We start from the raw sequence: 26,868 nt of genomic DNA on the forward strand, positions 1-26,868 counted from the left end.
CCTCCCCTTTTACACTTTCCCTCCAATTAGGTTTTTTTTTCAGTCCCTTAAAAAATGTAAAATAAAGGTTATACTGTATACATAATTATATCTGTGAAAGGGATAGGGCAAAAAGTTTTAAATTCTTTAAAATAAGTTGAATATGGCAAATGAACAATAGAGTTGTTTTTCTAATTCTAATAGAACTTATAATTGTAAAAAATAACACAAAAAATTAATTTTAAACCATTTAGAGAATATGTGGCATGAAATCTATAGACAGTTCGACAGATGGCTTGCTCAGATAGACGATTATGTGTGGTATAAAAATCACGAAGTCATCGACAGATTGCGCAAATTAATGATTGATTTGGACAATTTGGTACCTTTGTTCAAGCGTGATTCTTCATGATGATCTGCCAGACTATACTGATCATAGATTTGAAAAGTGAGCACAGATCATAGCTCGGCTTAACAGTTTACCCTTTCGTTAGTTTTATCTAAAACCTCAATGACATTGAGCTACTTTACAAGCTGCTTGTTGGCGAATTTACAATCTGCCTGTAAACTCGCCAAGTGTCATCATCTAACAACCTAAGAAGCAGATTATAAACAATCTACCGAAAAAAGTTGAAAGCCGGTCAACTTTACACGCTACACGCTGGCGTGTGGGCCCTACTGCGTCTGTGCAGTAGAGCGATAGTAGCGACCTCCCGGTAAAAAAAAAAAACTATTCAATACGTCCTGTCAAAATAGTACCAAAAATGACGGTTTCAACTCACTAGCTTGTTGGCTTCAGAACGAGTGGAAAGTTTTGTGTGTCATCATCACAATCGCACTAGCTGACTCGCCCGCTTTTAAATTCGCCAACAAGCAGCTTGTAAAGTAGCTCAATGTCAATGAGGCTTAAGCTAAAAAATACGTGTTATATAATATATATACATATTATGTATAAATAAGAAAAAGAATGAGTTGAATCAATGCCTCGGAATTACTAAATTCCACACAGAAACATTGGGGTTACCATATAAAGTAGTCCAAAAATCAACCTTCTTTAGGCTCTTCTGAAAAGGTGATTTTAGACATATCGCTATTTTCAATTTCGCACACATTTATATTACTGATCTCGACGTTCTAAAATGTTTACTTAAATTTATCTAAGTTCTGTGTTTCTGCACCTGGGACTAAATCAATAATTACTGACGTCTCAGAAGCCTCATAAAAAAATACTTTGATTCATCCAATATTTACAATATGATTTTTTTCCAGAATTTGCAAAAGGGCAAAGTTTCAATGGCTGAAATGGTTTTTGGCATGCATTTAAAAGATACGGGAATCAAAAGATATCCATTGAGGGCCAGACCCCGTGCTTTACAATATGCCATTACGCTGTTTTTCAGTAAACTCGATGAAAGGTAGTTTTTGCTTTACCATTATTAAATACAATAATTGAGGTGCTGATTACATAGTAAACAAGTACAAGTGATATAATTAAAATACGAATTAGGAGCAGTTTTCACATAACCACATAGCAGTAGCGAAGGGTGGAGGTAGGCTGTTAAGATCCACCATAAAAGTGCACATTAAACTTTGTTAGCCATAAGTATTTGTTTTTATTGAACTAAGACTGCAATTTACAGATGGTATTGGTTAGTTTTTAAAAATCAATTAAACCTTGCCTAAGCCAAACTGTAAATAATTGTAGTCTTGTTTTAATGAAAACAAATACGTATGACTGACAAAGTTAAGTGTGTACTATTAGATCTTAACAGCCTACCTCCACCCTTCGCCACTGCCACATAGGTACCTATTTATGCATGAAACATTTCCAACACACACTGCTTTGTATAAAAAGTTATAAGCATTTTATTATTTATTATATCCCATGGACACAAAAAACATTAATAAACTCACAAATATCTATAACACATTGTTAAAAATTTAGATAGTTAATAGAAATGTTAAGAAATACTTCATTTACAGAATGTTGAAAACGGTTATGTAGAATTTACAATCGCATATTCAAATTTAAAATCAATTTACTCACTGGGCCACTTTTGTACAATCCTGAGCACCTCAATTATTAATTATTTGCATAATTTGATTTGCATATGAAAAACAAATAATCGATGATTTTGTTACAGGTTTGTTGAAACGCTGAAAGAAAAACTATCATCAGTGTACCCAACGCATCAGAAGTGGGATAAAAGTCAACCAAAAAATGAAATAACGCTAATTTATTATCCGGGAGAATTCAATTATCACGAATTTGTTCCTCTCTGCATAGCATTCTTTGGATTATTTCTTTATATTTATTTTTCCGTCCGTAAAATCGAGTTCATCCAATCGAAGATTGGTTTGTCCATATCGGCTGTTATTTCTGTCGCCGCAAGCTTAGTTATGTCGATAGGATTTTGTTTTTTTTTTGGACTGACGTTAAGTTTTCAAGGGAAAGAAATATTCCCTTATCTTGTTATACTTGTCGGTTTAGAAAATGTCTTTGTTTTAACAAAGAGTGTTATGTCTATAGATTCTAAACTAGATGTTAAGATTCGTTTAGCTCAAGGACTGAGCAAAGAAGGATGGTCCATAACCAAAAATTTACTTACTGAGATCACCATATTAACGATAAGCTTGTTCACATTTGTTCCTATTATTCAACAGTTCAGTATATTTATGATAGTTAGTCTACTCTCTGACTATTTCTTACAAATGATATTTTTCACTACTGTATTGGGTATTGACATCAGAAGAAAAGAAAAATCTAGGGAAACATCCGATGGCTTTCAATTCAGAGGCTTGTTTAATACTGGTCCGGGAAAATTTAAAAGTCACGATTTCACTGTTGTTTATAAAGTGGGTTTGCAAGAATACGCTCCAGTGGCTTCTCAGCAACCCATGCCCAAGATGTTAAGATCCAAATCTCACCCAAAATTGAATGGCATGACCCATCAGCCGCATACTAATGTTGTTGCAGACAATTATCATAACCCAAAATTAGTCAATTCTGGCACCAACGACAAAAAGGTACCTAAGCGCATCAGACTAGTGAATATATGGGCTCGAACCAGATTCTTTCAAAGGGCATTCATGATCTGGATGATTGTGTGGATATCCATGATCATTTACAGCTCAGGATTGTTTGAAAATTTTTTCGAAAATCTTCCGCAAACGGATGAAATGAAATCTGATAAACAGGAGCTCAATAGCGTTGCTAAAAATGTAGATATTGACTTGAAAATATCCAGTAATAATTCGAAAAAGAAATCAAAAAGTCTTAAAGGTGTCATTTTTATGTCGGATGAGTATCAGACCGATAGCTCTGGTCTGTCTGGCCAATCATTCAACATGTCTATCATCAAGAATGAAAGTATACTGGACCGTAGTGATCTGGAAAATATTGAGTTTAATTCGGAGATTTTGAACAAAACCCAGCAGTTCATCAAAAATTTGGCATATCCACAGCCTTGGCTCAGGTAATTTTTAATAGATACTCATTCAAATTAAAAACAAAACTAATTTTTCATCCTTTTATTGTACAACTTTACTATGTACTGCCAGTTGATATTTTATGAGAGGAGATAAAATTTATCTTACCTTTTGAAGCTAAATCATCTATTACAATTATATATTAACATTAAACAGTATTAACAGGTAGACAATTGATAGTGTTTATAATGCCTAGAATAATTTTGTTTTGTCGTTTATGAATTACTGGTATGAAGTCCTGGCTTACTCCAATAGCTCTCCACCTGCCCCTATCCAAAGTTGCTGGTTTCCAGTTCAGCGCCTTGCGTATAAGACAAGACAGTCATTAGTAGCTCCATCTACCCAACAATTTTTTATTCTTCTTCAGTGCTATTGGATTGCTCAATGTTAACTCTCTTTCCCGGTTCATTGTTATGGACATTGTCTGGAACACCTGACTTGGCCAGCAATGTCTCCCAATCCTAATTGATTATACTACGCTAGTATAGTAAACTAATAACGATCACTAAAAGTAAATTGCCATTTTCACTCTTATACATGACGTATGGAATGCTACAGGTTGGATGTCATATACATAACATACTTTTTTAGGGGAAGTGGTTGTTGACCATCTGCCCAAACCACTGAGTCCTTGCGTTGGATCAAACACATATTGAACACTTGCATCCACATACAATGTGGTGAGAAATACTGAACCTGTCACATGCCAAAATATTATTTTTTCATCCACTTAAATATTATCTAAAAACTGACAGACTTTTGTCTGAACTACAACAATATGCACTTTTATTAATTTACAAAATTACATTTTTAGCATTATTTTATGAGTGTGTTTATAATAATTATGCGTTGTTGTTTACAGGCTCTCAGAATTCCATTGGTCAGCTGTATTATCGCAGTATAATGTATCGGTATCTGGTCAGTACATAGCTATTTTGCCGCCACTACTAGTGAAGCATCGGGTGACACCAGAAATGGCCATCGCTGTACGGAATCCTGCGGAGAAAGATAGCATGCCTACTACATCCCGATGGCATGCACTTGCTGCGGCGCTGGATCCACTTGACCTAGCAGGTCGTTGCCTTTTCAATTCTATTAAATCTCAACTCAATTTCGACTAAAAACTTTGAGATTATCTAATTGAAACTGATCAATGGGAATGTTAGAGCGTGAAATTTTGTTTTTTCATAATTAGATAAAAGATCACAATATGTATGCAACCAAGGGTTGTAGTATCTTGAACATTGACAATTCTTGACTATACCTATCCTATGCACAATATTGTCGTTAATTAAAGCTGGGTACTCATTAGCGAGGCGTAACTATTACCGTTGCAGATACAGTAACCAGTATGGACGCCAAATAATTAATTCGCGAGTCTGCTGTGAGCAGCGATCGGTCTTTTATCAGTTTTTGCCGCAAATCAAAGGGAGGCTCGCAGTCACTCATTGACGTTGAATGTGATACCCTCGCTGCGAGCAGTGTAAATACTTCTATAGTGTTGTGCATCTTTTTACGTGAACATGGCTGCTGACTGAGATGAGTAGAAATGCCTACTTTTATGCTATGGAAGCTGGCAGCCAAATATCTTAAGGTTACAGCTAATCTATCTTACACTGATACTGCTTCTCGAAATCTTGTGTTTTTTCTCCGCAATCTTAGGTCCAGTCAAATTAATTACATACTCAAAATCTGTAGGATTCATTCGTATGAAATTCTTGTAATGACCACTGATGTGTTGATATTTCAAAACAGTAAGTAAAGAAGAACTGTTTCTTCTTTCATGCATGTCATGACTCCCAATGTCTTTGACGACGTTTGTCTTTATCGAGTAAAAAGTCTATAAAAATATACGTTGCACTAGCTATCAATTATTCGTCTGACATGATTCAGCTCAGAACAAACACTGCGGATACAGCGGTTCGCCATCGGTTACATGGAAATCAATGACGTCGCATCCATATCTAGAATTGGTTACAGTCACAGTTACGGCTCGCTAATGAGTACCCGGTTTAAGATTTCCAACACATTTTTAGAATCTTGCTATTTCTCCAACCACAATATCATTGCAACTGCCATTATTATATTTCAGATTTTGAAATTGAAGACACAATACATATACCAAGAGTTCCTCTGCATTCAAACTGGGGAAGCCCGCAGTCCACGGAATTGCCGTATTATCCCACCTCACCGATGGAAATACTTCTACTAGCAATACTCTGTTTTATAAGTGTCATAGTAATTGCATACATGATGGTAGTTTTATACAGGTGAGCATTTTTACATTACAAATTTATACATATCGTAATATTATGTGGAATCTTGCAAATGTTTCCACCCTTTACCTCCGCTATAAAAACTTACACGACTGTTGTTTACTGATGAAGGGGGATTCCCCCCATTGCATACACAACGAATACTATCGCGTGACCAATATTGACCGACGTTTAATGAGAAAGCTTCTATAAAGACCCACTCTCTACCGCAATTGCTCAAGAGAAAATGATTGTGTAATAATATGTTCTGTGTACGAAACGGGAGTAAAACAGCCTCACACATCCAAATTCAACATGACTGCGACCTGCCAACATTGTATATATTATGATTTGGATAGGATTCAACATTATTGGTTGGAAAAACAGTCATTTGCAATTGTAGCAAAATTGGGAAACGCTCAGCATGGATGTTGCCTCACAAATTATCAACGCCTCCATTCTGTTAAAATACACACAGAATTAATACTACTCATTGCTAGTGTTAGATTGCACAATGGATGGCGATTGTAATATCTTTTTCAAACAAGAAGTTGAGAAATATTCTTCCAACAAGGAATATAAGGAAGTATGTAATAGCGAGTTTAACATCTTTCATTGCCATTATACCTACCTGTAGGGATATCTAGCGGCAAAATACGAAAATTTATCATTTTTATTTAACAGTTAAGCGCCCATAGACATCAAAAAGTGAACATAGAGAAAAATATTCTTCTGTTTTTATATAAGGAATACTTGTTTCAAATATACGAGCATGTCCGAACACTGTTATTCGAATGGAGCATAATTGAACACAACTGCATCCGAATATACAAATTCGCAGGCAACTGCATGGTAATAAACGGTTCCGGCGTAAGATGAGACCGTCATAAACGGTTCGTTTTGGCCTATTTCCATTGATGACCTATTATAGCGCATACAACCATTTTCTGGAATACTAGCAGCAGGGTGACTCAATATGGTAAAATGTTTTTTAAAAAAAAGCAATTGGCGGTTTTTGCAGTAGACTATAATTTTGAAGTTGATGTGGATTTCGGATCTAGGGGCGGGAGGGGGTGATTTAACAGGATGCCAGACACTGACCTGTTATGATGTTGATGTTGGCTCCGTGGTCTGGTTGCACTGTCACTCGCCCGGTATTCTTGTTCTATTGTTTGTTTGGGTTGCCCGGTGCGCGGCACTTGACGGTACACTGTTTATGGAAAATATGTGAAGTTGATGAATGACGATGATTGGTGATACCAATGATGAGAGCCGGTATCACGGCTTGGCAAGGTATTCAGAAGTATTACTTGAACGACGGTCACATTATATCAAGCTGACCCGGCCGAGGTCCACGAACTACTTATGAATCAGTCTGTATGCTGTGCGGCAACACTCACCAGTGGTATTCTTGAGCTGACCCACACGCCATGGCGGTTTTGAATTATCTTTTGAATCACGCTGTACGTAGGAAACGACAGTAAAGTTTAACAACTTGCCCACATTCGCTTGCTGCCTATTACTTAAGCTAACTAAACGTTATTTGCATCACAGTCTACAATGACTCGTGACTGCCGGTCACTTGATCTTGTAACAATAATACTGAGATTTTAGAGAGGTGGGAAGTAAGGATTACGGCCACCACAATTCGGCGCAACCAGCAATTATAGTGTTCTTTGAAATATTATTAAATTATATTTTGTTTAATAGATTGATGAAAACTAGTTTTTACAACGTTTTTCTTAGCTCGTATTTTTAATTGTCCGGTGGTTCTTTGTCCGGTACAAATCTTGCAATTGATTTTTCTTTAACTTCCCGACTAGCTAGACATTTGAAACTTTTAGAATATATCAGAACATGATGCCAATGCATTTTTTTAAATAATTTTAGCCATCTTTAAGTAGAATTGAATTCATGTTCAGTTAATTCTGTTTTGTATGAAAAGTTATTTCGACACCATTATTGGTTGCTAAGTGGATGGTCCTAGCAACTAAATTATTAATATATACGTGCGTTACTATGGAAATCAAAATGACATTTCAGTATTATTTCTATCAAGTACAAATTTTTTTGATCATTTTAAGCTAGCAAGTCAAGTTTATATGATTCAACAGAAAATTTAAAAACGTTTTTTATAAAAAGTTCTTTTTATCTTGTAATTATTATTTATTATTTAAGTACGCCTATAACACGAATATCCTCAACGTTGTGTCATGACCCTAAAACATTTACTATTTGGCCCTTTAACAAAAAAGTTTGCCGGTCTTTAGACTGAAGATGTTATTTTCATTTGAACTGAATGTGAATATGATTACTTACACTGGCATGTATATATGTGTCGTTGAGTTTCAAAACCCGCTATAACACTTTTTCATTATGTTGAGAAAATCAATAAAAACTTTTTGAACTAAAAAGGTTTTTGAATGTTTCAGTAGTGTTATAGCGGGCTTTGATAGACACATTGATTTTGTTTCATAAATGACAGTTAATCGTAGCGGCTTTTGAAAGAGGCGATAAAATTTTCATATAGAGATTTTAATAACGAATCCAACGATATATATATCTTAATTATTTCAAAAAAGTGTTATAGCGGGTTTTGAAACATATATACATTATTGTTTTCAGATGTGTTTGCACACGAAACTACGCAGAATGGAGAGCTAGTTGGACAACTTCAGATGTTGATAAAAGAATACGAAAACAGCCAGCTCTCCAAGTAAATATATTTTTAACTTTCCATTCTGTACTTATACATATTAATATTTAGTCAGACGTTTACTACATATTTTCAATAATGATTATTGAAATTATTTATTACTGATATTATTGGTGTAGGTATCACTTATTTTGATTATTTTTTAAAATGCTATTTGGTTCCAAAGAATATAAAAAAAAAAAATTGCCATCTGAAGTGATGGGCTCGAGAAAATAACCATCTTAGTAATAATGACAGCCTGTATACGAAAGGAAGATGATTAGAAGTGAAGGAAACTACGGCACTCTTGGCGAATGATATACCTGGCACAGGAACGTGTTCGATGTAATTATTTTGGGAGGTTGCCATCCACAGCAACAAGGATCACGATATTTCATTACATTACCATTTATGCTCACAAAAATATCAAAACCTGTAAATGTTATTGACTTAATTTACTTCTTTTCAGCTAATAATGGAAGCTGTACCTATTGTTATTCCTGGACATAGCCAAGAAGTAGAGTGTCTCGTCACTGACAGTGAATATATTGTAAGTTCTTGTCTACAAGGGCAACTAAAAATATGGGACTCATCCACCGGAGAGCTAACTGCGAGAATAGACAGGCGAATGTGAGTTTATAATAGTTTATTTAAAAAATATATATTACCAACAACAAGCTTTTCTATGAGAAATGGTTTTAGCCATCATTAGATAACCATCGTGATATTACGGCCTAAAATAATTGGTTGACCTAAACAGACCAAATTTAATTTCATTTATTCAAAATTCCCGCCGAGGACATAATTTCAAAATATACCAATAGAGGCGTCAGCCGCCCGGTCACTAGATTGCTAGTACAAAGTGCCTGCAATAAAAACTTTTTGAAAAACGGCAGTTGGAGAAAGTCCAAGCGCGCAAGATTTTGACTCTCCTAAAAAGCTATTTTGGATTTACGTGGTTTACAAAATAAACAGATGATATAATTATATAAAACATTATTGTTAATGTCTAATTTCATTTGGTTTTTATTTTTAGGTTTTTCAGGCTAAAGAATGATATGTATGAAAGGTTACATAGAAAGGAAAAGTCTCCGTGCACTAAAGAACCAGGTATCCAACCAAAAACACATTATTTTATTTTATCTCTTGCTCGGAGTTGCCATGGCATTAATTAATCTTGTTGGTGTTAAATTAAATATTCCAAACTCACTACAATATTGTTAATTTGATTTTTATTATTTGTAGAATCACAAATCAAAAGCACAACCGACGGTGAAGTTTCTCTTCGAAAGGTAATTATTAATTTCACTTAATAATAATTTAAACTTAACAAATAAAGCATTTAATAATAATTTCTGTATGCGAAAAGAAAGTGAGATAAATCTAAAACTTTTCAGGACACCCAAACGAAGATTTGCTTTTCGACAAATTTGTATGTGAACTCCAATTGAGCCGTGTCTACATTGGCAACAAGTTGCTGGCAACCACATTAAATTTCGATTAAAATAATTTTTGGTCAAACAAATTTTGATAATTATCGTGAAATTTAATAAGGGTGCCAGCGACTTGTTGCCAGTGTGGACACGGCACAATGTTGATGTATAATTAATTCAGACATGTTGCTTGACTCCTGTTTTTTTCTAATTCATGTTTTGTGGTACATTTGGCATATTCAACTCATTTTTTTAGTTTTCAAAACTTATCGTCCTTTTTTTTATGCACTTAAATCTATCAAAATATAAATAAATTGTGTGATGTTAGTAAAACCCACAGTTATTTAGTTCGACTAATGGTTGGCCTATAAGTTATACCTATACCGTATCAACTAGACTAAAAAATGTACATTTCTACAAATATTTTTTTTTAATTTTACTATTGACTTGGACAAACATCGATTGAATAAAAATATTGAATCAAATGAAGCATTAATTATAGTCAAGATGGCCGAGCGGCTTACGCATCGGCTTATAATGCCGTGGGTTTGAGGTTCGAATCCGGGCTTGGCAATTACACAATTTATGTTTGGAGTCAGAGTATGGACCTAATAGGTTGATCAAGTGGCTAACATCCATTTTCTCTTAAAAACAAAAATCTGTTAATAAAACCTCCACTCTGTGGAGTCATATATGATCCTATTGGGATCGGACATGGTCAGAAGAAGAAAGATGGTCAAAAGTATATATTTTATAGGAATACTTTGAAATAGATGACTTATTTACGTATACCATTTCAGAGGTTCTCTTTCCTCCACAATGATATCCCAGAGGCGTCTGATCAGAGTAATATGAATGGTAACAATTCACCCGCCAAAGATGCCAATGTTAAACGAGTGCGATCTAAAGACTGGATGAAATCGTTGGCAGCTTATGATAAAATCAAATACGATTTTGCAATGCAATTTAAGTAAGTATTTATATTTTAATTTTTTTGTTTAATCTGAGGCTTAAGGCAGGCTGGGTTTGTTTCAAAATCCTCAAAAAAAAAAATCATAATGCATTTATGTCTTTAATCCATAATAAAATAACATCATTATAGTATTGTATATACATAATTCAAAATATAGTTATACGAAAAAAATCTTGAAAAAATATAGGTGCCGGGCGGAACTTAAACCCGCATCCATATTGTGATTCCAGCCAAAATGCTTTACCAATTTAGCCCCCTGTACCAATTATAATTCGTCGTCAATCTGACAAAGACGCGTAAGTCGAAAACACAGTTTTGAGGGAGAGGCAAAATAAGATCTTTTACACTTTTTTTATTGAAATGTCATTTTTAGAGTATTTTATGAATTTATTGATATACATTTTAAGCTGTATAATACTATAGGGTGTACTACATACACTTATATAATTATTTGAGCAAAATTACTTATTTAACATGTTTTTTTTTCAATTAAAACAACATAAAACTTACATACGCCTTTTTGTCAGCAAGTAACTGGATTGTATCATTTACTTACGTCATCATTAACCCTATCCCTGCGTATGGCATGTAAACATGCCATAGACTTTATCTCGTATTTTTGACCAAACTAGAAGAGACACTTGTGGATAATATGCTTTAAAAATTAGTTCAAACCTTTAGGTAGACATATCAGGCAACAGATCATAAAAATGTCAAGTAAAACACAAGGAAATATATTTTTGAAAAGAACACTCGTTATTCAGTCGTTTGAATCGCGCGCCATTGCGAAGACGGGTGTACTAGATGTGTCACCAGGGTTATCAAAACAAAACATTGGTCATGCATCGAAAAGTGTGCATCGATAATATTTTTATTTACCTTTTAATTAATTATTATGATTACGTTAGTGTTATGTATTTTTTCTTAGTGATCTGTGATCTCGATAGAAACATTTTGAAGATTTGTTTTTAGTATTTTTTGTCATTATAAATATATGTGAAATAATTATTTCACCCGCCAAAATGTCACTACCACATAATATTATCGAAAAAATAATGCTGGAAAATATTTTATCGATGCACAGCTCTCCAGTAAACTTGTTTGGCTTTGTTCATTGTTCCATATTTGATATTTACATTATTATAATGGGTAATAATTTTTATTTTTATGTGCCACGAAACTGTGTTAGCTCTGTTCACATGCTCATATTATGCCTGGCGATTATTCGACAGACCCTTTGTACAATGAAAAAGCCGACGGCGCCTCATAAATTATATCATAATAGTATTTTAGCAGTGCGGTAATTATTTTTAGTGTTTTATTCTCCAAAACATCCTAATGAATAAGTGGATGACATTATTTTATGGCGACGAAAATAAATATAGGTTCAGAATTTGAAATGGTAATAAAATTTGAGTTTACGACTTACTAAATGCGATAAGCGATAACCCACTGATTATTCCACAAGTGATTTAGTAATATATCTGTCATAGACCGTAATCAACTACGGCAGCATGTACTCAACACAGCCCTGTGTATAACGAATACAAACGCGGCGAATTGCTCGGTAGTATGTGTTGAAACTGTGTATGTGAAGACTGGACAGCCGCCATTTTGAACGCGCGGTCAAAGCTTGGATATTTTTTAGCGTCTTCACTTTCTTCGATTTATTTTAGTGAGAATGTAACGAATATAGTTTATTTCTTGGTGCATTTGGAATAACTGATATATAGTTCATCTAGTAATCTATTTTTTAATTTTGGAATCGATCTGTTTTAGCTGTAGTGACCGTTTTAACAGATCACTTGACTGAAAATAAATTCCCGCGAAAATGGCTCGCAGCGAAAGGGTTAAGCAATAAAATACTAATGCTTTTCCATGATTACTATCGTGATGAAGTTATTCATTAGGCATTTTCCGATTAATGAAAATATTTTATTAACAAATATAAAAAAAACTACATCTGTTTTAATATGGAAAATATTTAATTATGTACACAAAAAAATACTACATATTATTATGTTATTTAAAAATATCTTAAAATGATACATAAAATAAAGAAATACATAGGTTAATTTTTTCCATAATTATAATTGAATACGTGAATCCAAAATGATAATATTGACTTATAACCGTGGCATGTATGCGTATTAACTGGAAGTGAAAATAAAAATGATAGCTAACAAAGTTAAATTAAGTTAAACTAAAAGTGGTCACGATCCTCAGCCATGATTGTACAACCAAGAAGGGGAGTAAGTTAGTTAGCAATTTAAATAAAATTGATATTAAAAAAATAATATAGCTATAGATTTTGCAATGTAACAAACTATGCTGTAGGTATTGTAGTAGAGAAGATTACCATAAACTTTTAATGAGGTAATGGTTTATAAGATTTCTTATAATAGGGCTTATCTCCGTCACCGGTTTAAAGAAATGCATCGGTAATTTTTATGAAGATCGTTTAACCCTCATGCCACGAAAAACATTGACAACACTTAGAAACTACATTGTATATTGTAAAATTATACTTGTTCAATCTTCGTTTATAAAAAATGGCGCCTTCTTTTGTAATAGGCAGGTATAATACCTGCCGGAGATCAAATAGTGCACAAAGATACGTATCTTAAGGGCGGACGTGGTCAGCGTGGGTCAAAATGGAGCTTTTTTTCTATTTTCAAAGCATGATCCTGGACATACCTTAAACGTTGTAGATAATCTATTTATATAATTTTGAAGCCTTATTATCCTTTATATTTATTTTAAACATTTGATGACTGCATAAAGTATTTTTATAACATAAAATAGTATTCTTTTAAACCTCTCGCTCTAATGTTTTAGAATATAGTCATATTTCAGTACATAACTGTGCAGTAGTGTTAAGATTTTTTACATTTATTAATTTTTAAACGCATTTATAAAACCATCAGTATAATTTATATCGACGTTATTATTGTGAAATATTTACGATAAAAAATTATATTGATAATCTCTGTGATCCCAAATTTGGCAAGAATTAGGCATTTTATTATTCAAAAAATGGGCAAGATTAACACATTTGAAGATAATTCTAAAGATACTCATTATAAGCTATGTCTTTGACCATTCAAGTGTGATAAACATCCTACGAATAATGATTGCTTTATAATAATTATTGACCTAAGAATAAGGTAGTGTTTTTTTGAAATACGCTATTTCTTTTGGCATTCCTCAGTGGTTAAGCTACAACATACGGCTGTAGCCATAAATTGACAAACTATAATTGAAGTAGGGAGTAAAATGATGTTAACGCGTGTGTTTGAACATGTACCTAACCGAAAAATTTTTTTTTTTTTTTTTAAACGGTATGAAAACCTGATCATTCCTGGTTGATTCAACACAGTTTGTAGTTTAGAATCTCCATTACAAAATATAAATAAAATGAAAATAAATTCTTGGTCTGACATGATATTATAGGTAATGATATTAAATCGAACTCTTTGCATAGAAAATATGCCTGGAATTTTGGGATAATAAGACCAAAAGCGGTTTCTTGTTCGCGTTATGGTTATTAAGCTATAATATACATAATTGAACTGAACTCCTATGATGTAAAGGTCTAAAATATTAATATGAACATCTCAAGATATATAAATACCGAATAATGCTTATCATCACTTTGACAGATCGTCATTCATCTATAGATCGTCAGAATTGGTTTGACGTTTCATTCCAAACCATTTCTGACAGTTTGGAATGGTTTGATTTTCAATGATACACTGAACCAAACGTCAAATCTCAAACCATTTCTGGTGTACTTTCTACTCATACAATTTGTACGTATATTGTCTATGGTTTGGTTTGATTTGTTTGATTCGGTTTCAATGATACGAACCTATTGTATGCATTTTTAACCCTATTATTTTGTTTTGTTGCAGAAATTTAAGTGAATGTAATAATAGTAATAAAAAGGCAGTGACAAATTTCAACTTCAATGAAAACAATCATTGCTTCAACAATAGTTCAAATTTAAATCCGAGCCAAACCCGTTCAGATAGCGGAAAAATATCGTTTATTAAAGATTTGAAAAGTGAGAATAATTATTCATTCGTTAGTGATTCAAAAAAGGATAGTGATTTTTTGAAGGAAAAAAAGTGTCAACTTTGTGATAATTCAAGTGAACTGAACAAGAACGAACCAAAGGAAGACACGGACCCAGTTCTCTGTCCTTTAAATAATTATAATAGTATTAATTCTAGTATTTGTCGTTCCAATAGTCACGACGTAGAAATTATTCCACAATTACAAACAGATGAGTGCAAAGAGATAAGTAGCAGCAACGAGTGTTTGGACATTGGTGATAATCTGCTTAAGGAGAGTGACAGTGAAGAAGGGTCAAATAGTTCATCGAAAGGGAGAGTTCTGCACTCGAGTGTTGGGGCTGGTACATCGCACACGCCTCCAGCGATATGGTGCATGGACTTCTTGAACAATTTAATCGCCATTGGATGCTCTGATGGCAGGTTGGAATTTTGGGAGGCTTCCACTGGAAAATTCAAAGTAAATATAACATCTCAAATAAATCTTTGTGCAAAAGGAAAGGGGATATATGGATATTTTTCAGGAGAATCTAAAGAAAATTGAGTTTTGAAACACTATACATAAGGTTGTGCGGTGCAATTTTTGACTGTTTTGTGTTGGTACTCGACATCTCCATAATTCAAGTAGATATATCTAAACTACATAAAAAATCACTAAAAATACACCGAAGGCCTTTACTTTTACTTTTAATACAATTTTGAAAACGTTTCTGTTGAGCGTCACACATGCCCGCTTTAAGGTGTTGTGGCCATGGCTTATAGTGTCGTGGGACTCAGGTTCGAATCCTGGGTCTGGAAAGTACACCTCATATTGTTTTTCAATTTGTGTATAAGTCAGAGTATGGACCCAATAGGTTGAGCAAGTGGCTGACATCCATTTCTCGTAAAATCAAAATCTGTTAATACAAACCTCCACTCTGGAGGCCCATATGATCCTATTAGGATCGGACATGGTCGAATCTTTTTTTAATAGTATGTGAACTTATTTTTCAATTTTAAGACTTAAATATTTCCCTTTTTTTTCGCACACAGACATAATTATTCCTTCTTACAAATATGTTAAAGAAAAACCTTATTTATACATACATGAAATTGATGACGATGAAATGGTTAAGTTCTACGGAAGTATGTGGCAACGCAACGCACAGGACCGAGAGAAGTGGAATCAGCTTGTAGAATCCTTCATCCAGCAGTGGAGAGATTCAGGCTGATGATGATACATGAAATTGAATATTACAGGTTTATTTATAACAAGTGCTCAATTGCAAAAAACAGTACATAAGTAACTAAAGCAAGAGCAGTCAACAGCAAATAGCCATTTGCATTAATTTACAAGGAATATTGTGTATGGTAATGTTACCAATTCAACCATAATATATCTTGCTCTCTCTCACTCTTATATATTTTCTGGAATCATTGAAAATAAGTTCAATAAGTTGCCTTAGTTCAAACTCTGCTTTCATATTGGCCTTTTTGAATCTAAATGTTTATTTATTTATCTTTCCAGTGTTTATTTGAGCAATCGTATGGAGGCAGCGTCAACCATGTACGCCTCATGGAAGGTAGTGGAGGTGCCATGTTCCTAGCAGCTGCGAGACTGACTGGCCATCTTGATTTATTTCAACTACAATACCCTTCACCATGCAATAACGCATTCAAAAGAAGTAATTATTAATTATATTTCCTTCAATTGAATCCGTCCAATTTATCAACCATAAATTTGTGAATTCACCATTTTTTTAAAATTAGTACACTTCCATGTAAATCACGTCTTCTCAACCTTTTTTGAGTCACGACACCCTTGAGCCAAGTAATCTGCAACCTCCCACTTATGTAAAAAGGTGTTTTTAATAGGGTGAAGAAAACGCATTAAGCCGTTTCTAACATCTAAAATCATCTCGTCTGCAACGTGACGTCATTGTTATTCACAACACACACATTATCTTATGGACCTCCACACACTGCTGGAATAAAACATTTTAGTTTTCAAAAAACATCTGGAGGCACATGCAACTATTTTCACCCAACATGCAGCCTTATAATAAAATATAATCAATACACAGCAATATAATCGCGAGATGTCGCACTTCGTCATTCATTTTGGCTTGCTGAGTGACGTCACTGTTCTCGCACGGTCTTGCTTTACGCATATAAGAAAGTTGCACGTTGCGGCCTGTCTTGATTTATGACTATTATCCTAGTCGAGACGATTTTCAATGTGCGACTGGGCTAAAACTAATCATAAAATAACAATATTTTACATGTGGATTTTTACCATAATGGCAGGGGTGAAGAGTGGATGTAGGCTGTGGAGATTCAACATAAATAGTGTACGCTAAACTTTGTCAGTCTTACTTATTTGTTTTTATTGAAATGAAACTACAATTTACAGATGGTGTTAGTTAATTATTGAAATTCAATTAAACCCTGTCTAAAGTAAACCATAATAGATATATTTATGTATTAGGTAAAAAATGTTCTTTTGGATCTATAAAATATTTTAAATTATGCCGTTAAATTATACACATTTTTTTCTGAAACTGTTTCTTTCATGTAGAGCCAGTTTTTTTGATTTTTGCTAGACGAGGTTCATCAAATATCGCATGAATACGATACATAAATTTAGACAAAGTAAATATGATAATTTTGATATCACATTATAGTCAATATTTTTTTCAATTTACCGTAGAAAACACCAAAATAATTTCTCCACTTCCTAAGAAAGTATTCTTCTATTAAAATTGAAGAATACTTTCTCTAGAAGTGGATTGTGTTTTTAAAAATAAATAATAAAGTAAAGTTTGTGTTGCCGCCTGCTAACTTTTAAGAATGGTTATTAAAAATTGTATTAAATATTTTTTCAGCACATGTTCGTACGGGTTCCGCTGGGTCACTTCCAATCGGAGAACCTGTACACAATAGGTTTAATACTAAGTCGCTCATCTCACCAAATCTTTCACCAAAGTCAACATGCCTCACTTCCAACTTCAGCTTCAACGTTGCAGAAAATGAAGGTAACCTCACTTTATAATATATTACTTGTAATCAGTCATTGACGCAAACCCCATACAACATAAGGGTACGACAGTCCAACACATCTATTTTATACACAAGACTGCTATCGGCAAGTATCAAGGGTAATTTATCATATTTATGTATTGAGGTATTATAATTATTGTTACAATAAGTTAGCAGTTTAAACTGTCTTATAGCGCCTGGACACGTGCATGGATTTACTAGCAGCAATAGTGTGTATTTTAAACTATCGTGGCAATAACTGTTTACATGTGAAAGTTCTGCCTGTCTCCAATCTCATTCTTCAAGAGTAAGTGTCATTTTATGATACTATTTGACAGGTAGTGAAAATCGGTAAACCTCAAAATAAGTCTGCACACTTTAGTTAATTTTTTTGCTGGCAGGTTCGCCAATGTCGTTCTACTGCGGCGCACTCTAGCATGCTACTCTAGGCGCAGATCGAACAAATCAGAACTGTCATATGGAAATTCAGAAACTTCCAAACTTTTTTGATTCATGCATGCAATCTTGCAACTGCAGGATAATATATGTTTACACATACATATAATACGTACTGTCAACTCAGTAAATCCGTGCACATGTAAATGGGGTATTATCTCACTCTAAAAGTTAACACACCCAAAAGACGTACTGTTAAAACATAGCACTTATTGTAACAATTATAATATCTCAATATATAAATATGATAAACTACCCTCGATAGACACTGATAGTGACCGATAGCAGTCTTGTGTATAGAATAGATGCGCAGGTGTCAGTTTGTCGAATGGTGTGACCACTCACACAAAATACAATGCAAACTTGTAACCCAGACCCCACTGTTCATGACTCGTCAAGAACTAGGGCACAGACAGCTCATATTATCACCACATGATGCTCGGTGAAATGACACGCAACTCTCGTGCCAAAAAGCATTTTTTTTGTTATTGGTGATATCGATGTATATGGTGAAATCTTTACCTTGGATTTTTTATTTTATGTGTTCAGTTTTTATTATGCAAACATTTAAGAAAATAACTTTTATTCTGTGGGCGGTTGTTTCCAGCTGTGTGTATTAACTTCTTCACCGCGGAGCATTTAATTACCACATTTAAATAACATGCTAATTTACTAATTATGTCTAATGGCCAACTAATGAGGACACAAACGCTGTGCCGTCAGCGCTGAAAGGATTAAATATGTCACTTAGGCTTAAGGTGATACATCAGTGAAACGGCAAATAATAGGCGCGACAAAATTTTGGACTCGCTCGCATTCTGAGAGAGAACGTCGAGCTGGAAACACGTCACTTTGTTTTGTGATGGCAACGGGCGTATTAATTCTTAATTCGTATAAAGATGACTAAAAACGTTACCCATATAATATATTATTGTTACTAATAGAACAATAAACAGAACATAAAATGGACGTATGTTGGATTTATATGACAAATTATATTTCGTTTGGCGTGCGTCATTTGCACCCGCGACCCGCAATCCGCGCATCGCCTAGCCACGATCTTTTTAGACCGTGTCTCAACTGCACCGCGATTTCCTAACTATCGACTCGTGTGGCACCAGACGACATGACGTAATTGTGACGTCAGCCAATACACGCTCGAGGCATGCCGCCCGGGCACAGTGCTCACCGTAGATATTATTACGATGAAACACCTATATGTGTATGGTGACAATGAATAGCGCCGCTGTCTGAGTAGCGTTATTTTCTCGAATGCTATTATCACTCCGGTAGTACGTCACAATGATGTCATATGACGTCATGTCGACCGGGCAGCTGGCACTCGCAAGTTCTAACATAGGGTCCCTGAGGTACAACCTTAATGAAATACACTCGTCATTTTTTGAATTATAACAAAAAAAATTGCTTCAAAAATACTTACTGTCTTGTGTGTAATGTAAGAAATGTATTATTTAATTTACAGGGGGAAGTGAACAAATGCAATGTTTCCGTGTAGCGGTAACGAGGGCACACCAGCAGCCAATAAACGTGCTCGATTGTGATTCCGGAAGAATCCTAACGGGCAGCGAAGATCACACTCTTAAGGTACTAATATCTTTTATTTTATATTATACTAATATTAAAATCGAAGAAGAGGGTTACCTTCTGGGTGTGGCTGTAAGAAGGTACAATTCTCGAGTGTGGAGAAATATTGGTTAAATTTAAACAGTTTTTTCAATATTTACATCTGCGTCTTAGGCGCTGTAGAGTTTCTCATGTAACAAAACACACATTCACTATTGATAATATTAGAGTACACTTAGTGGGTTTTGTATTTTATGGCCTGACAGTCATTAATTCCTAAAATAAAATTGCCCTCTATGTGACATGGTTTTATATGTTTTCGCATTAATCTGTTCTGTAATTAAAATCAATTATGAAGATGGGTCTTCTCTGGCAATACAGCCTGGAGTAAACCTCAACGACCTCAAGAAGACTCCTTCAGTCGATCACTCCTAGCCTTCACAAGTCTGTAGGCCATTGGGAAGACATTGTGTATAGCAGTAGCAGTAGTGTTTGTATATTATGGTAAACCCTGCCTAAACCAAACCATAATAGTTTTGGTATATTTTGGGCGATATGACAAAATTGTGCACACTTTTTCATTCATACGTATTTGTTTTATTTTACATATTGCACATAGTGTTGGTTATTTTTTAAATTATTTTATCTATAAAATATTTAAAGTTATGTATGATTTAATTGCATAATTTTAGATATTTTATTGATAGACGGGTATTTTTTGAATATTATCTATTACGGCTTGGTTTTCGCAGGGTTTAATTGAATTTTAAAAACTAACCAACACCATCTGTAAATTGTAGTCTTAGCGACAAAGCCCACCAAAAACGGCGGATCGGGGCGCTCACTAGGAAGTAGGCCCGTGAAGTGTGAATATAACCGAAATGACACTCCTTCCACCCCCACATTACCCTTCATCTATGTAATAAGGAACGCGAGGAGCACAAAATAACTATTATTATTAGCGCCTTTCATAAGAAAGCAATAAAAATATTATTTTATTTGTCGGCGGCTTGTAATCCATATTCATGATGACGTAATTCTGCTAGTGATATATCGCACACCAGCAACTAAACTACATGACTTTATTATTATTAAAAGAATGCCCGGTGCCCATTTATCGACAACGCGTCCACATAAATAAATAAAAAGCGCGAGCCCCATGTGCTTGTCGCATTCAATGGGCTTTGACGTATTTGAATATGTAGTATTTTCATTTTATTGTTGTGCTACAAAGTCAAAAGACGCTCACGCTCCTCTCTGTGTGCGTTGAAATATGAGACAGCTAAGGCGCCGTGTGTGCCATGACCAGTGTGCTCTCCAAAATCCACGCTGCTTTGTGTGTAGCTTATCCCTTATATCAATGAAAACAAATATGTTTGACTGACAAAGTTTAGTGTGCAACATTTATAGTGGATCTTAACAGCCTACCTCCACCCTTTGCCACTGGTGTATAGATAAATAATGATAATTAACTAATAACATAATCTTTTAGGTATTTTCGGCTGGTAACCTATCTGCAATGTACACATTACATGGACATTGTGGGCCCATCACCTGTGTTTTCATTGACCGGTTTTCACCTATGGTCAGTGGGAGTGGCTCCCAAGACGGCCTCCTTTGCGTATGGGACCTTATGACTGGTATTTATTTTATTTAAAACATTTTTTAAAACAGTGCAAAAAATATTATTTTATAATGTAAAAGAAATAAATAATGACATATTATCATCATGATTTTTGGGGTTACATGTAAATTGTACATGAAACAGTTCACCGTGGCACAGTTCGCCGTGAGCTTTCTTATCGGAAAAAGTCTCCAATTTTATTAGATTGAATGTGAGCATTAATTCAATTGTCATAGCTGATTTTGAAAAAATTCATGAATTCAAGAATGAAAACCTAACCCAACAAATAATATAGTAAATCGACTATTTTCAAAATTTGTTTGCTGCTGGCTTACTGCAAAGTGTAAACCGACAAAAACCGCGTTTTATTTAGCCATGAAGTTTATGTCGGTACTATACGACCCAGAGGTTGGACGGTCTTTAATATACGGCCATATATTTTCAATACAACATTTCACAGTAAAGTGTAATACGGCGAACTGCATACGTACAAGTTTCCGGACACGTATTTCTGGTGGATATGGCCTCTTTCAGAAACTTTCTCCATTCATGATGATCCATCTTGGCTGTTTTCTCATTATTTTAGATTCTCTTACTTTTCACAGTGTTACAGGTTGATTGGGAAAGTGATACTAATCCGTAATGCTTTAAAAAAAAATTGGGAAATCCTGACATGAATTATGATTTATAGATAATAAGTACGTAGTAAAAAAATTGCCTATTCTTTTTAGGTGCGTGTGTTTATACCATACAAGCACATGACGGTCCTATTTCAGCCCTCGACTATACGGCTTCGTATGTGATGTCAATGGGAGCGGATGAGAAACTCTGTATATGGGACAGATTTAGAGGACATCTACTGAATTCTGTGCACATCGTAAGAGAATTTATGTATTTTTAATTGGGTTGGTCATGCAAAACAACCTAAATTTGTATTCCTAGTAAACAGAATTAAATTCTAACAGGCTAACGAAGAAAATTTACATTAATTTAATTTTACCTTAGATGGAATCGTATTTGTGTGACAGCAAAACCGGTTGGGTTTGTTTGTATCTTTATAAATACTAAATTAATGTTAAACTTGTGATTAAAAAAAATCGGTGTGTGTACTTGTGTACACGCGTTAGAAGTCATACTTCTTTGGCGTAACAAAACAAAATAAGCCGTTACCTGAGTCTATTACAGTGGATTAGGTTGATGAAAACGTATGCGATTCATCTGTTTCTCATATAGCATGCTCCGCAACCTTTTCTCACCCACGGCACACCAAAGGTCTTCCCAGAATTCTGCGGCACACCACACGTAAAACAATTTATACACCAAAACATGGACCCCACATCCTAAAAGGGGAGCCCAGGCCATAATCTTTGGCGGACCCCCCTACCTATCGTTTAATAGCGTTTAAAATAGCGTTTTTCAAATGGTGTTTGAGGTAAAATTAATGGTATTGATTGTATGTTTAGCGATTTTTTGTATTTATTAATACATCCACTTGAATTATGGTTAGTTGTCAGGTTAGGAATAATTATTTGTCGAGTATTGACACAATAGTAATAATAAATTAATTGTATCCTACAATCGCATGTTTTAAAATATTAATACTAGCGTAGCAAAAAAGCACGGCAGGCGACTTTTTTTTACTATTAAAGTGAATTTGTGTTTATCTCACTTATATGGTTGACCTGCCACGCCAGCCCCCAGGCTAGAGCCTTGTCGGACCACCCCCTTGTAGGGGGGTCATGCACCAAAATTACATTGCTGTTTTTTTATTTGATAGATAATTAAATTTACATAACACACGAGAATGAACTAAATGTAGATATTTCCATGTATTTGTATTATCAATATAATAACTAATTAATGTAACATCTGAGCTTGTTTCAATGAACGTAAAAGTTTTATATATTTTGACTTGATATTTGAAAGAGCTGAGAGACCGCTTATTATTTTTATTATAACTTGAGTTGAAAAACTTAGCTTTGTAGTAGAAAATGGGAGCTGAACTGCGATAGCCATGTCAGAAATCCGAGGATATTCTTTATTAACCGAAATCCAGAAAATAGCCATTGGAACATCGGCAAAGTTCAGTTTTAGCGTCCCGTCGTTTATCAAATCAAAAAATTCCTCTCGAATTTATAGGAAAAGAGAAAGACCTTCTGGAAAGACTTTTGGTGTGCCGTGGGTGAGAAAAGGTTGCGGAGCACTGATGTAACATTTACTTAGTAACATTTAATATAGAAAAATATATTCAGTAAAACTTTTTAGTAAAAGTTTACAATAATTGACACATAATTTTGGATAAATTATATTTTGCAATCTGTATTTGCTATGATATACCTATGTATTTATGATGGTTGTAATTGTGTAGTAAAAAGAGATGAATTGCATTCCTTACAACATTTATCGTCAGTGTTTTGTAAAAAGGCGAATCAACATTTTGGCGAAATCGAGTTTTTAATGAAAAAACAATATGTACGTCACTAACTTTGTTGTGTAAAAACGGCAAATTTGTATATCCACAGGAAAGTACTTAAAAACGATAATCTTAAATGCGAATATCCACTTAGTATTACGAATAAATAGCGAATGTGACATATTAGGCCCTTTAAAATATTATATTATAATACCTATTATAAGGACAGTATTAGACATCTATAATCATCCACAGGTAATTAATAAATAAATGTCAAAAGTTAAAAATCCTCCTTCTGTAAAATAGCATTTTGGTTAATTCGCCCTTTTTATAAAACACCGACGATATGCGTGCATCTAACTTTTATGAATTAATTGTTTCAGGGCCAAGGCGCAGGCGGGTGTGGCATGTTGACTCTGACCCACTCTTTAGTCATTACGGGCGGTAAAGGAGGTTTAACTGTTTGGGATGCAAGCACGGGAGAAGCTGTACGGAGAGTGTTCTTGGGTAAAATTAATTATTCAATATTTCTCTTTAATCTTGTCTTATACCCAAATTGCATAAGCAGAACTTTCCAAATCTTTTCATCGAATCATGAGCGTAATAGAAACATTTCTATTTTAACTCAATCCATCGATTGGATAACACGTTAGCTTGATGATGATAGGTTCAGATTGGATCTTGTCAGCTTGACATTTGCTTTTATAATCGATAGTCGCCTGACCTTATTCATTATTTTCACAAATAACAATAAAACAAAACAAAATCATATGCTAGTAAAATCAGCAACCCGTTACTTATCCAAATCCATACATTATTTGAAACTCAGATATATTATAGTATATCAACTAGAAAAAATCTTTTTTTTTTAATTGACGCCTTGTATAATATGGCACATTGCACAAAGCACCTTGGCGCGAATCTAGTGGTCACAGGTTCAAGTCCGATCAGAAATTTTTCGTATACTTATAATTTTTAATACTAGCAACACAACGTATGTTATGAACCAATCAAACATGTGTCGAGGTGGTATAATTTGTACTTGAATCGTGTAAAATTGCTATTTAAGTTCGTCGAATTGAAATTTGTTTCAATATTATTTATTGGGAAACCACAGATGGCTCCATCTGGAAGAATATTCAACATCTTTGCTACGATGATATATTGACGTGCATCCTCATCCTCTTTATGGCATCCTCAGCTGTTCCTCTCATCTTAATTAATTCACATTGTATATTGAATCACTCAAATTACTGGTATCTTAAACTTTTTTTTTTAATATTTCAGGTCATAATGACGGATGTGTATTTGTGAGGCAAATTTTACCATTGAAAGACGCCATTGTCTGCGACTACGCCAATCAATTGAGGATTGTGCGTTTTCCACTAGTTACAAAAGTAGATGGCTCCGAAGATATGAAATCCAAATAATCCTTACGGTGTCACAAACTCTTATTAAAAGTTAATGAGCAATAATTATGTTTAATCAGTTTGTATTTTAATGTCATCACAGCGTAGCAATATTTTCGACTGACGATGCATGATGCGAAATGCGCAAAAATATGGCTGATTTTTTGTGAAACACACTAGGATACGCATGGGGATATCAAGTGTATCGATACTTTTTGACTGATATGTTGCGATTTTTTTCCAGAAAAAACCCGCAAATAAGAATCATTTGATATCGATACTTTTTGACCAGATGCTTTAATACTTCACTTTCTATTGATATTTAACATACTAGTATATAATTTCTTTCTTTATTTTCATGATATACCAAGATACAGTTACCATTCGATACCCAACTTCTATAGGTAAACAACTCAAAATACTTTGTTCTAACATGGCATTTGAAAATTTTACACAAATTCTCATTTCAATGTTAAAATCTTGATTTTTAGGTAAATGTGTTTATTTTTTATTTAGTTTGAAGAAACTTAGCAATGCACAATGAAATTTTACAGTTTAACAAATAATCAATCCAGACCCGTTGATAATTATTGAATTAATGATTAATCGCAGAAAGGGTTATTCGATTTTATGACCCGCTGAAGAAATTTTTGATTATTTTTTTTGTTGTCACCTTTCTACATCGAATGGCAGTATTAACTCAAAACCTAGAAAGTACAGTAAAACCTCGTTAGTAAGAACACTGATAATTCAAAATTCGCCGTAATTCGAAATTTTCGCGAAAAAAAAGTCCCTAGAACATTATTTTCATATAAAACCATACCTTCTATTCGAATTTCGTAATTCGAAATGATTTCAGAGTCCTGGCATATAAAAATATGCAATAAATCGTAATAAAGTACACTATTTCATGAGCCGGTCATTGAAAATTGTGAGACTTTTCTTAAAACATCAAAAATTACCTATTTTATGAGGGTAATAAAAATAATCCTGACGTTTTATGACACATTGACACACACAGCAGTCTGACATCAGAGGCACAACTGCACTCCACTCCAAGGTAAAACAATAACTCAAATATTTCAGGGTTGTAGGTATTTAATTGTTTGTTTATTGGATTTTACTAGAGAACCAATGCCAAACAATTTTGTTGACAAATTGGAAAAATAATAAATATTTCGTATTTTTCTATAATTCTAGCTGCTTGGTAAATTCAATTAACGGATTAATGGCGCATGGTATTTGCACAGATTTTATTTTGAAAGAATTGTATCGGAAATTTGGTAGGCACATCTATGATCGGAAACAAAATTAATGAAAATCAATTTTTTTCAAAATTTTAATATTTTTTCCTCATACATTTTATATTTCGTAATTCGAATTATTTTTCGAATTTCGGTCCCATGGAATTCGTATTAACGAGGTTTTACTGTATCGAATATCAGTGGTGAAGTATTGCAGATT

The 26,868-nt window shown here is 34.1% G+C and overlaps 1 protein-coding gene across 3 annotated transcripts in view; it reads left to right on the top strand.

Moving 5' to 3' along the window:
* SCAP (SREBP cleavage activating protein) overlaps positions 1 to 26,868 on the top strand; it is a 42,774-nt gene extending 15,906 nt beyond the window's left edge. For 2 of the 3 annotated variants that reach the window (XM_085947926.1, XM_085947918.1), the window contains exons 7-23: positions 1,249 to 1,394; positions 2,124 to 3,455; positions 4,331 to 4,542; positions 5,561 to 5,738; positions 8,349 to 8,439; positions 8,888 to 9,048; positions 9,455 to 9,528; positions 9,664 to 9,710; positions 10,652 to 10,821; positions 14,739 to 15,360; positions 16,408 to 16,564; positions 17,765 to 17,914; positions 19,858 to 19,979; positions 21,451 to 21,598; positions 22,314 to 22,459; positions 24,379 to 24,502; positions 25,283 to 26,868. In XM_085947926.1, the coding sequence (XP_085804052.1) occupies positions 1,249 to 1,394; positions 2,124 to 3,455; positions 4,331 to 4,542; positions 5,561 to 5,738; positions 8,349 to 8,439; positions 8,888 to 9,048; positions 9,455 to 9,528; positions 9,664 to 9,710; positions 10,652 to 10,821; positions 14,739 to 15,360; positions 16,408 to 16,564; positions 17,765 to 17,914; positions 19,858 to 19,979; positions 21,451 to 21,598; positions 22,314 to 22,459; positions 24,379 to 24,502; positions 25,283 to 25,425 (4,023 nt within the window). In that variant the 3' untranslated portion in view covers positions 25,426 to 26,868. The remainder of the gene's footprint in view (positions 1 to 1,248; positions 1,395 to 2,123; positions 3,456 to 4,330; positions 4,543 to 5,560; positions 5,739 to 8,348; positions 8,440 to 8,887; positions 9,049 to 9,454; positions 9,529 to 9,663; positions 9,711 to 10,651; positions 10,822 to 14,738; positions 15,361 to 16,407; positions 16,565 to 17,764; positions 17,915 to 19,857; positions 19,980 to 21,450; positions 21,599 to 22,313; positions 22,460 to 24,378; positions 24,503 to 25,282) is intronic. The other variant, XM_085947935.1, reaches the window with a different exon arrangement.

The sequence above is a fragment of the Rhyacophila brunnea genome, unplaced genomic scaffold, assembly GCF_057557595.1.
Source record: "Rhyacophila brunnea isolate RB1 unplaced genomic scaffold, BYU_Rbru_1.0 scaffold_1, whole genome shotgun sequence".
Classification (NCBI taxonomy): Eukaryota; Metazoa; Arthropoda; class Insecta; order Trichoptera; family Rhyacophilidae; genus Rhyacophila; species Rhyacophila brunnea.